The 12,747-nt window shown below is 44.1% G+C and overlaps 1 protein-coding gene across 18 annotated transcripts in view; it reads right to left on the bottom strand.

Annotated features, from left to right (window-relative positions):
- Positions 1-12,747, bottom strand: part of Uxt (Uxt prefoldin-like subunit) — an 84,058-nt gene that overhangs the window by 10,431 nt on the left and 60,880 nt on the right. For 17 of the 18 annotated variants that reach the window (XR_006884180.2, XR_006884179.1, XM_046634631.2 and 14 more), the window contains one exon: positions 11,081-11,336. Coding sequence is in view for 16 of the 18 variants with exons in the window: in XM_046634638.2 (XP_046490594.1) it covers positions 11,081-11,333 (253 nt within the window). In the remaining 2 variants the exon portion in view is untranslated. Of the gene's footprint in view, positions 1-1,477; positions 2,223-11,080; positions 11,337-12,747 lie in introns of those variants that run through there. The other variant, XM_046634634.2, reaches the window with a different exon arrangement.

The following is a 12,747-nucleotide window of genomic DNA, read 5'->3' as shown; positions in this document are numbered from 1 at the left end:
CGTGGCGTGTTGTGCAGATACCTACATATTATATTATATAGTAGCCGATGTCGCCCGTCGCTCGGGAAAAGTTGTTAAGTAATCACTGGATAAGTTGTATGCATGTAGGTGCATTGCGTATATATAAATATATACTTTCAATGTTAGATTAAAAGACAGATTTTCCGGGAGTTGCGAAAAATCTGCAAATCTTAAAGAACAGAAAAAAAAGAAACGAAAAAGGAAGAAATATTATCAATGTCTAAACTATAACATCGTTCAAGATAAAAATTAATTTTTGTGACTAGGTTGAGTTGATTATTTTTTTTTTAATTATCTATACATTGAAACAATGGAAAAAAATACGTACACCCCTTCCTTAAATTTTGCTTTTGCAGTCTAGCATAGAAGTCTACAGAGATTTTGTGCCTGGGATTTGGACACGTGATCGTGATTACATGTTGATCGATGTTATAAAGAGATGAAAATTATTATTTTTCGAGAATAGTTTGATTTTTCAGCCAGGAGAGTGTAATTAAAAAATATTGAATCGATTTCAATTATTCAGGGAATAAAAAACCGAAGGAATATTATTTTTGACTAAAAGTAATCTTATTGCGAAACTGAAATTTCGAAAAATATCGAAGCATACAATTCTTTTCCCCTTACTGTATTGCACTCGCATATGATATAGCTTTGAATTACAAGGGTATATAATGTAGTGTGAAACGTCGTACAGTTTGTGTAAAATATTAATTAACGTTACGTAATATTATGCACTGAGTTGTAACGCGTTAGACGCAGAGAATTACAGAAGCAGAAATATCATAGTACATAACGAAGCGAGGCGAGACCTTGCGGCAGTCGAGCAGCGCTATCTTTCGACTCTCTGCATCCGCGGCGTCGTCGTCGGCAACGAAATTGGAAAAGAGAAGAAAACGATCGATGAATGCGAGGGAAAAAAGAAAAAAAAAAAAAAAACAAAGTGGAAGAAAAAGTAAAAAGACTAGATTCTCGTAATAAAAATCTGCACGCGCTACACTGTACGGTGAAGAGATAAGAGGAACTTAGATAGCGAAGTATGTATGTATCTGCACCGTGGCCCCGAGTCTCGGGTCGCAAGGGGCAAACCGAGCCACACGTCCAATAATCGAGAATTGTTGCTGCTGCTGCTGCTGCAACTCCAACTTTTGCAGAGTGGCGAGAATTTTGCTCAAATAAAAATTCACTAAATCCCCTGACTTTTTCCCGACGAAACTATCAGTAACGTTGGACAGATTTTATATGACCGAAAGCTCCAGAAGTTGTGCACCTTGAATATACAAATTTGGATCTAAGAATACACGCAGTATCGATTCGTTTCACACGGGTAATTAGAAATTTAACGATACCGTTTCCGAAAGTTAGCTTAACCGAATTCACGAAGCGCGGTTGAAGTTCGAAAACGATTTTTAAGAAAGAAGAGAAACAAAAAAAAAAAAAAAGTAGAAGACTCTTCCCAACAGGCGATATTCCCTGAATATTCCCAGTTTTCCCTGTTTTGCAAACATTGAAGAAGAGAAAAAGAAGAGAATGTAAAATAAAAGAAAAATCTGTACGACAGAGTTTTTCGGAGGAGGATTTTAATGTCAAAGAAACGTGACCCACTTGAAACGTGAATAAAATCCGAACGCGTTGACCAATTTCCGAAAACTTTATTTTTCTTGAAACTATTCGAAAAAGTTGCTGGGAGACAAATTCAATTCATTAAAAAATATTTACAGATATCACTTTCTCAATTTCCTACGGATAATTCGATTAACAATATTTTAATTCTGTAAAGTCGTATCAGATTTGATCTGCAAATTATTAGTTTTCGAACGTTTTGGTATCGACCAATCCATCCACAGATTCGTAATTTCTCAATACTCAATATCGATGCATGTACGTTCATGAGTCGCGAATTTTTACAACGTCGTATCAATTTTTTCTTTTCATTCAAATCATCATTTTCGCAATATCGTACTAATCCTAGTTTTTCTCTTCGTCGTTGAAACCATAATTTTTTCTACGTCTCATACTGTACCCTGCAATTGAAAAATGAACAGTAATTTCGAAGCGATTTCTTCTAACATAATCTCGCTTATGGCTCTGCAAGGATTTGAAAATCGAGTCGTGCTTTCTTTTCGCCTAGTTCTCCTTCTTCTCCTTCTTTCAACGGCTGCCGCTTGAGCGATGCATTCGTCGCTGCAGCAGCGGCGGCCCTGGAACACGTATGAAAACTAAGTCCAGGGGTTTCATTTCACTGACTTTACGAGGTAGACATAAAATGGATTTTACTGTCGGCTAGTTCGCCAGTTCTCGAGTTGGTAACATTGCTTTACCCGGCATAATATACGGTCTTTCCCTTCTCCCCCCCCCCACCCTTCTGCCCAACCCGCTTCACTCCCTTGCTTCAATCCTGAAGCGAATCTCCCGTGAATCCCTTATCCGCAATCCTTTGCAACTTCACATATATATATATATATATATGCATTTTCGCAAGTCCTTATAATGCGGTTGTATATAAACTTTTCCTATGAAAAATGTATACATATACATATACATATATATATATATGTGTGTGTGTGTGTGTGTGTGTGTGTGTGTGTGTGTGTGTGTGTGTGTGTGTGTGTGTGTGTGTGTGTGTGTGTGTGTATGATAACTACTCGGTTTGACGTATATACGAGCGCGTTTCATACCCTCGTATAACATAATATTATATTATTCCATGTAAAGTTATTTAATATTATACCTTATACACCTTACATACATATATATATGACATACGATTTACTCTCAGATAAAATCAGTGCGTGCAGTTGCATTTGACGAGTGGTTCATCCCCCCCTCGCCCATTTCACCCTCCCGCTCGTCTTTTTACTTCGTTTATAAATGTACCTACATTTATTATTTAACTTGCATTTTTTTTGTGCCACTTTGCCCGCCAACAACGCATTGAACCGTAACCAACAATATTTTGTCAATCTTCCGTTGGGATTGGCGAATAATTGACGGTTCAAGTTGATTATTATTTCGCAAATTAGGGGAAGGAGAAAAATAACTACATGTTACAGCTTAAAAAAATTACTTTGAACGATATACGCGGATCAAGCAGAAATTGTCTCATTTACGATACTGATGAACGAGGAAGAGGGGGAGGAAACGGATAGAAAGATAAAAAATGAATAAGTAAACGGAGACAGTATATTCCAAGTGCGCAAAGAACAGAGTTGATTTTTATTCTTGATATTTACACAGGCAGTTAAACTTGTGGTGCCTGCATACGTGTGTGTATATATAAATATAAATATATATACGCAGAGTGGCGCTGAAAGATCGCACAGCGAATTTAATTGGCCTCTATATTTACGGTAAAATTATTCACTGACGTGTTTATAATATGGGTTTTAATACGGTCTTAATAACGAGGAGTTAAACGCTGCTACAGTATAGTTATGCCTGAGCATTATACGCGCCTATTATACATGTGTCGTTTCTGTAATTGAACCGGCGAAAAACTATTATCAATTAAACGATCCGAGTACGTGGCACGAGTTGGCGAAGCATAAGGCGAAGAGAAAAAGGAGGAGGAACCCTGGCGGGGAACATTAATATTGCATATCTAGTTGGATCGTTGCTGCGGACGATCATTATGTATAAAATGTGCGCAGTTATAATTCTACCGGTATTCAATAGCGCAAATTACTTTTCAACGTATATTGATTGTCTCTGCAACATGGATACCTATACTTATAGTTAGGACACGATAATCATGGAAGCTTCGACGTCGAGTCGCACCCATGTTGCGTTCGATGCAAAAAGTTGCTAGATTCCATAAACAATATTATTAACAGATTTATCGTCGTTATCTACAACTAGATTCCGCAAACTGCAACCTCGTAGTCTAGATTATTCGCTATTGCAATCAACGATGATCTCTTTCATACTTATTGAATTGTCGACTCGGCGACACTATGCTTCAAGTTTTATGTTATACATTTATAACTGGCATTTAACATCGTTGATAACACTTGATGATTTTTACCACGCATCGTTTATTAGAAATGCAAACAAACCGAAGTCTAAATCGTGGAGAATAACGTTGGAAGGAACGTGTATATATAGATTACACAGCCTTGAAAATATTCTAAAATTCTGTTTCTACGAAAGGTTTTAAGAATGTTTGTCAAGCGACGAAAGGTGGAAGAAAGCTTAAATGTTTCGTGGAAGATTTTGAAGAGCTAGTCTCGATGATGCGAAAAATATTGAAAATCGCGAGAACGGTGAAAAGAGTTCGAGCTGGAAGCTCGTGAAAACTGTGAAATCATTTTACTGTATTTTTTCATCAACGTTCTTACGAATACAAAAACCCTTCATATGTAAACCAATTCCTATTATTGGGATTTTCATTCCATTTCAAACGTTTTAATTGTACTTTTTGTATTTGAACTATAATTGATCCGAATCGATGGATCTTTATTAGCGGGGTAGAATTTTGAGCGTTAAAGAAGGGTGTCGAAAAAGCAGATTACTCCCGTATAGGCGCTAAGTTTCGACTCGGACAGGCTGTGAAAACTTTCAAACGCTACCTCAGGTACGAAATTGAAACATTTTCACGAATCAAACTCGCCTGATCTTCGTTCGGTCGTTGGTAGTGCACGTGGAAGATGTATCGGCCTCGTAATCGCCTGCGCAGGGTAGCGTGGAGGAAATAAGGAGAGAAAAACGGAATGAAAATAAGACCGGCGTCGAGGTTCCTCGTAGTCCGGGGAGTTACGCCGTGGCAAATTGTAGCTAGTTAACAAAGAGCATTCGAACCATTACATACGCCGTGTGCAAGAGCGTGAATATCGCGGCCCGAAGGTACGGGTTCCCACTTCCTCCCTTTCTGGTCCTGGTCTTGGTCTTTCAGGCCGTCTCGTAAACGACGAGCGTCGCGGACCCACGAGCGGTTAAAACCTCGTCAAAATAACGTCGTAAAAAGAGCGAGGCAGAAAGAGGCGTCTCTCGACTCCTACTTTCCATCCGGTGTGCGACACACCTGAGCAGTGGCAGTTCCTCTTGGACGTCGAACTGACGAGAGCCGGGCACTGCATTCCCTCGGCTTTGATGCCGCCTCCCTTATTCTTCGGCGAACGTGATCAAATCCGTGAAAAGGGATCGTGAACGGAGGCAGCGTCAAAGTATAACCGGGCGTTTTAGAGTCCCGGTATATGGTTCGTCTCTTCATGGGCAAACATGTGTTACGGGTGAGCGTTTGATGGCTCTTATTGTACGCTACCAGCGGTATGTCAGGGGTTGGTTTGTGCCCACTCAAGTTCAAGTTATTGCACAGGTATGTATAACCATCGACGTCGTTTTGTTCCATTGAGAGCGATTAGCCGCGTTCTCGATCAGAGAAAACCGCTCGCTGATCCAACGGACTTTCGGATGAGATCGTTGTCGCGCTGGTTATACTTGGAAATTCTAAGCACGTTGCAGATAAGAGTCAGAGAATAGCGAACACTCGAGAATTAGGATTGAACAGGGAAAAGGCATCTCTGTGATGATCGTCTCGATGAACGGACAATAATCAGAGAACGACCATTTACGCATCATTCCGCGGAAACCGCCTCGATGGCCTCCCATTCCGCTGAGAAACCTCGTTAGAGAGTGATTTACAACTCAGCCTGGATTGGGAAACGTTCTGCCACTTCTGATCATCGCGTATTGTGGTCAGTACCATTTAGGTCTAGTGTTCAAGGCGTGTTTTTGGCCTTCGAAACTGGCTCGCGTCGCTTACATCTTCGAAAGTTGAGCGAGTTCAAGTTCCAAGGAACGAACGAAACCGAATAAAATTTGAATGTCAAGTAAAAGCAACGCGTGAGCCTAATGATCGTTTACCATAAAACTTGAGCGCGACCAGCTCGGTACATTGGAACGTGCGGCATGCGGCGAGAATATTTGCTGCAAGCAGTCGTAGGTACGCGGTTAAGTACACACGCGAGTGAATAATATAAATAGTCGGAGATGAGGAAAGGGTTCGGGATTGGAAGAGAGGCGATATAACGTTAACTGCAGAGCCTGTTAGCTATCAAAGTTAGGGTTACAGCCTACGTAGTACGACGAGATCGAAGAAACGACGCGACCTAACCCAACAACCGTTGAGATTCTCGAGATCCGGAGGTGCAGCCGGCTATCAACCCGGGTATCAGCTGGAAAACCGCGTCACTTTGCCATCGCGGTGCGAAAAGCCCGAATTAAATACCCTCGGGTTATCATCGTTAGCGATAAACGCCTGCAGGTACGAGCGTTGGACGTTTTGACGGAAGGAAAAACCTGAGAACGCGTACGGCAAACACCGAGATGCCTTATAGGAGGTACGCGTGTAAAAGAAAACAAAAGGGAAGAGGAGAGTTGTTATCGAATGGGATGAGCGCGAACTGCGGTGTAGAGGAGAAAGGGGGAATAGTACTTCGAGTTTTAGTACTTGGCCAATCGTAAAAATTTATGCAGGCTAAAGCACACGGTGCAGTGGCCAGCGCACACAGGAATCGACGACGACAACGAGGACGTATAACGCGCCGCTCGTCTGTATTTACAGTATACGCGGATATCGCGGACCCGATTACCAAGAGATATAGAGCCTTCTTTAACAGTTTATCTTAGGCCGCAGCCTGTGTCTCCTTATTCTTCGTCTTCCTCTTTGGCAACAGTATTTACTGCAACCGCACGCCCATCGTCATTGCGCTGTTATCATTTGTCACGTCAACACACCGCGGTAGAAGCATCGTCGATAAATCGATCGAACGGCAGTAGTTATTGAAGAATCGAATCGGTGAGTGACAAAGATTGTCACAAAGATGAAGGCGAGGGGTTAATCACTCGCGGATTTGATGTACAGCCGATTTGAAAATTAGAAAAAACTTGATGGGATTTTAAAGGATTTTTAAAGACTTCAGACATTTCAAGACTACAAAAGATTTCGAAAAATTTCAATAGATTTCAAAAGATTTCAGATGTTTTCGTAGGAATTCAAAAGATTTTAGGGATTTCGAAGGATTTCAGGAATTTCAAAAGATTACAAGAGACTTCGTAGGATTTCAAAAAGGTTTTTTCGTACGCCTGTTTGAAAAAATCTCCTCCTGGCGCGACGCCACGAGGCAGGAGTTTCGTCGTTCTTGACAAGTTTGAACGAAGACACCGTCAGCTGTGTAGAGTGCGAAGAGATACTCTTAGCAGATTTCAAACCGAAGTTGTGTATCGTTGAGACGGTCGTAAAAACAGTAGGTAGGTACCTACCGGAAAGAGAGGCAACCGTGTAGACCAGTTACCCCAGAAGAGGAAAGCCGCTGGGCGAGAACCGCAACGACTTTGCAGGCAGGTGCAGCTGGATGAAGTAGCGGGGAGTTTATCGTCCTGCGGTAAGTGCTTCGCGGATTCCCACACACCCCCGTTTCTGTTGTCCTTGCCGGTGCAGCGTCGGCGGCGTAAAACCGATGCGGAGGAACGATTTGGGATTTAATCGCGGCTTCGGGGAGAAGTGGAAAACCGTCTGGTGCGGGACTCCTCGCGGGTTTTCGGTGCGAAGGGATCTACGGAGGCAATAATTAGGAACCGCGCTCCTGCACGCCGCGGTTCAAGACTCGCGTGCAGAGCGGTAAGAGAAGCAGGCGGCGGTTCTGAGCAACGTAAGGAGCATGAGAGGCTCGGAGAACGGGCTCCTGGGTTTAGTACTTTCTAACTGCAGTCGCAGGCTACAATTAAACCCTCATAAAGTTGAGTCGTAACTTTTTAAAACCGGACCAACCAACCAACCAACCGACCACCGACCTGCGTTCTGGTTCCATGTGCATCCACCTCCTCCTCCTCCTCCTCCTCCTCCTCCTCCTCCTCCTCTTCTTCTCTGGACGTACGGCAAAAAGCCGGAATTGCATCCTTAATGAAGCCCAGGTCGGCTCGTACGCGAATCGCTCCTTTTCTCGCTCGACGATGGCTTCGGCTGATTCTGGAATCTCCCAGGCCCGCGCGGACGGTTCGTCAAGTTTGAAGAAGTCGGTTCCGGTGTCGTGAACGCCGCGGAAAAGAGGTTGGAGAGACCGCGAGAGAGGCAGGCTTAAGCCGTGAATGGCGTTTATGGTCGTAGGTGCGCATCGGATGGTCGGATGGTCGGTTACACGTGGAAGAAATACAGTCAAACCTTCTCATCGAAGCAGTTAAAGTCGCGCTCTCGCGAAATACACCCCAGAGTTGTATGAAATACGAGGCAGGCCAGCGAAGTCCGTTGAGCGTGCTTTTTACTCTCGTTGGTAATCGTCTTCTTTGTGTTCTCGACTCGGATGTGTTTGTAACAGCCGATTTTGAATTTGACGCCGGCACAATCAAGCTCCGCGGCAAGGAACGAGTCGAGATTATTTCGCGCACACGTCACCATCGCACCAACACCGAAACCGAAGAGGACGAAGAACCGCGGACTAGACCAAGGCGGAGATCCCGGGCATCAAAACGTCTCGACGTGTAGCCGCGGTCTGAGATAGTCCGGGAGTGAGTTTCGCTAGCCGCAGAAAGAAAGAGAAAAAGAGAGAGAGAAATAGAAAGAGAGAGAGAGAGAGAGACTTGGGTTACCCGCTGTCACATAAACTCGGATACTTTAGTGCGCCGGAGCAAAATAAGCAAAGGACCTCGGACTGACTCTCAAGTCTCTGGACAGAGAAAGGGAGAACGACAAGAAACGGAGAGAGAAAAAAAATATAGGGAGAGATAGAAAGAGAGAGAGAGAGAGAGAGAGAGACGTAGAGGAGAAAAATCTGCGAGCCGTAAAACCGAGCGCGTTTATGATCGTCGTTAAGTTCGCTTCGAGCGGCCCTGTCTGATTACATTGATGCTGCTTACCGCAAGTTGTTCGGGACTCTGCTCGCTCGCTCCTTCTCTCGCTACATGCCAAACCAACGCCGGGCGGACGCATGACTTTGCCACTCGCCGAACGCCAACCCCTTTTGCACAATCAATGTTCCAAGGCCCAAAGCGTCCCAACTTCGGGCTCTTTCCACATTAGGTATGTTGGTTGAATTTCAAGGTTCAACGAGTTCCTTTCAAAACCTTATTGCCACCGCCCTCTTAGTGGTCGGAACCGAGGAGGAACGATGTTACCTTACTTCGCTTAATCGTCCCTAAATCGCCTCTCTCCTGCTAGCATGTTTCTCTTCTTTTTATTATTATAACGTTATTTTGAAATTATCCGATTTCAATTATATTTCTGTTATTTCTTCTGCTTGTCAAACTTGTCCCGCTGTATTCGTCACCTGGTCGGTGTGTAAAGGGGACTTCTCGCAGGAAGAAGATAAACATTATCATCATTATTATTATTATTGTTATTATCGCTCGTTTGATCGGCCACGCTCGGACCGAGTGTCCGTTTCGAAATTGGAATAATAAGTCGGAGGCACTGGGAGTATCCGAATCTTGGAGAGATAGCGAGGCCGATACAGGTCGTTCCTGGGTCCGTTTAATGATCGTTTTCGTACCGCTTCTGGGGTTCTAGTATCTTTGCGGTGCCGCGTTTAACTGCGCTCGATTATTCATCTCATCCAGTTTTAAATATTCACCGTTTTAATCCCCGTCAGACGATCGCCGCAACGATATCAATGTCGATATCTTCCAGATGACGTCGCAGCGGACTTTCGAAGATTAGTTTTCGCGCTCTGCATGAGGATAGAGACGCGTATAAAACTTTTCACGTTGCTCTTTTGTCTGCGGCGAGGAGCCAGCGGAATCCAAACGGAACGGAACGGAAAGGAACGGAACGGAATGGAATGGAGCAGAACCGAACGGATAGGTTGAGGTCGTAATCGGGAATCCGGGAAAACATAAAACTGATTCTATACTATAAAACGCCCTTCTTCGCCTTCTCCGAACTCTTCAACGTAGACGCTCACCGGCTCGCTCCCTGTCTTTTATTTCTCGAAGCGCACACGCTGCAGGGCGGCAAAACTTTTCCCGTCTCACTCACCCTTTCTCTATTTTTCTTTTATTTATCGACTCGTGGAGCACCGCTAATTATAACCGAGGAAACGGCTCTGGTACGCTTTCCATTTTCTTACCGCGAATTCGGAGTGAGTCGTTATCCCAAGCTCTCAAATTTTTCCTCCGGTAATCGCGACCAGACGACGAAGACGACCGGGTGGAGAAGGCGAAGATACCGCGGCGAGAGAAGAAGAAGAAGAAGAAGAAGAAGGAGAAGAAGAAGAAGAAGAAGAAGAAGAAGAAGAGAGGTTAATAAACGCCACAACACTAAACTAGCAAATTTACGAGCACTTACTCGCCATCAGGCCTGGCGGACCGCGGTGATCAGACCCACGCAAATCCCATCGTGAGCGAAATCCGTTTTACCAGACAAACGCGCTCGCCCCCCCCCCCCCCCCCCCCCCTCCCTCCACCCTCTTCTCAGCAAGCGAAATCCACCGCGATTTCAGTTAGACTCGTGAAAAGACTCGAACTGTTGCTTGTCATGCGAGAATGGTTACAAAAACGTTTTTAAATCCCATGGGATCACCATCTCGCCCAACCGTCGTTTTGGGCTTATTACAGATTTTTACATTCGAATTCCTCGACTTTACAAATTCGTAACGAATCCGAGAAACAGTTGATGTTATAACAAACTTATCAAGAATAATGAATTGTGTACGAATAAATAGTCGTCGATCTAAGTTTGATAAGATTAACATTCAGAAGAATCGTTACGTAGAATTTCATTAGTCTGAATAGTCGTAATACCGAATGAATCAAGGTTTTGGAAGCAGCTCAAAAAAATGTATTAGTACTAAGGTGAAGGACAATACAAGTTATGAGTTTCAAGGTGTTCCAAGATGTGAAGCTCATTCATCTACGGTAACTAAAAATTTGTATTTTAACAGTTCTTCAAATATTCGACGCGGCTGGATATTTCAAACGTTGAAAATACACATCGGGCATAACATAAAACTGCAAGTGGTTCATATGACCATGACTCTTCGCCATTTTTCATTCCTCGGTCTCGTCGGTTCGGTCTCCTTGTGTAGCCTCTAATGACCAGATGAAAATTGAAGGAAGTTCAGGTACTTACCGGGGCTACGTGGCCGGGCGTTCAGGGGGGCTGTCCGGACTCGATGGTACCCTGTTGACGACGTGGGCGTAGAGGGGATGCTGGAGACCAAGGTGAGCCGTGGGGGGTGGTGGTCCAATGTAGGGTGCCTGAGGGAGATAGGTCGGGCCACTGGCTGCCGTACCGGTCGGGGTACCGTAGCAATTGTAGTAGTAACCACCACCGTGGATGAATCGAGCCGCCTCCCAGAAGGCCAGGGTCCGGATTTCGGCATTGGCTAGAGGATAAAGAAACAGAAGATGAGATGGTTGGTCGGAAAATGGAAGTGGCCGTAACTTGGTAAGCGTGGTAACTGTGCTTTTGTTGCAAGGCGAGGGATTAATCGTGAAATCTCGTGAACTCGTCAAATCTGGCGCACATTTTTCTGAAAATCTTGTGAAATCTCTGGAAATATTCTATTCTGACACGTCTTGAAATCTTCTGAAATCTTTTGAAGTCTTCTGCAATCATCTGAAATCTCTTGAATTTTTTTGAAATTTGTTGAAACCTTTTGAAATCCTTGTAATATTGAAATCAGGTGTACCTACGACAAATGGATGAGTGATTCACCCCTTGTTCCGAAGTCAAGTAACTCGCATCGAGGTCGGAAGTTCTCTCTAGTCTCAACCCCTTTGTAACCTCGAAGGTACGACATTCCGGTTATTAGAATTATGTTTCGTTTGTTTGTTTGTTAGTTTTTTTGTTTATTTGTTTCAAACTCTCCATCGCCACGATCCCCAGGGCTTCTTGAGCACCAGGATTTGCGAAGGTCGTGAGCGAGTCGCGCTTTCAGACGGCTCGGGGAGTTAATAGCACCCTTCTTAGAACGAGCATAGGAGACCAATGGGAGGTCGAATAGAATTAAAATGGCCGACTCAGCCGAGGCGTGGTTTTTACATTCGGTTTCGAGGCTGGAAGGTGCTGCTAGTGCTGTGGGCATAGCATGCGTCCTTCATTCCTTCCTTTTTTCTCCTCCTACTTCTCGAGTTTTACTACTTAATTGCACCGCCGTTTGCTTATTCATTTTATTCTTCTTCCTCTTCTTCTTGTGCAGTTTCTTTGTCCGTTTTTACTCTCTCTCTCTCTCTCTCTCTCTCTCTCTCTCCCCCTCTCGATCGGCGAGCACATCAACTTCCAATTCTCCTCATCCTTCGTCGCGTGGTGACGTGATGCGATACTTTCCTCTCGTACCAGCATCGTTACTTGAATCGGAACTCAAGTCCGCAGTAACAAACGAACACGAGCCTGTAACACTGTTGGCTCTAACAACCGAGCCGCACGTAAGAAACTAGTACAAAATCTTAACTGCCTGAACCAAGTAATAAGCTATAAACCCAAGCGAGCTGAGCACGCTGCTCGGATCACTCTGTCTCTGTTTCTGCCTCTTGCCTCATTCTTCCACTTTTCGTCCTGCTCTTCGTTACTACGTATGACGTAAAGTCCGAGCATAATCGCCCACTGCGTTTAGAGGTAACGATCTTTCCTCGAAGTCATTTCTATCTTTCTCTCTCTGATCTTTTCTTGACCACTAGACGTCATCAGTTTTCGAATTAAGAAAGAATCCTGAAGGGAACCTTCGTCTTCTGGACCGGACAAAGGTTGGTCCAGGTTCCAGTCGGTAGATTAGAGCATGGTGTAAGGAAAGAAGG

The sequence above is a fragment of the Neodiprion pinetum genome, chromosome 7, assembly GCF_021155775.2.
Source record: "Neodiprion pinetum isolate iyNeoPine1 chromosome 7, iyNeoPine1.2, whole genome shotgun sequence".
In the NCBI taxonomy this organism is placed as follows: Eukaryota; Metazoa; Arthropoda; class Insecta; order Hymenoptera; family Diprionidae; genus Neodiprion; species Neodiprion pinetum.
This window is presented reverse-complemented; position numbering and strand designations above follow the sequence as displayed.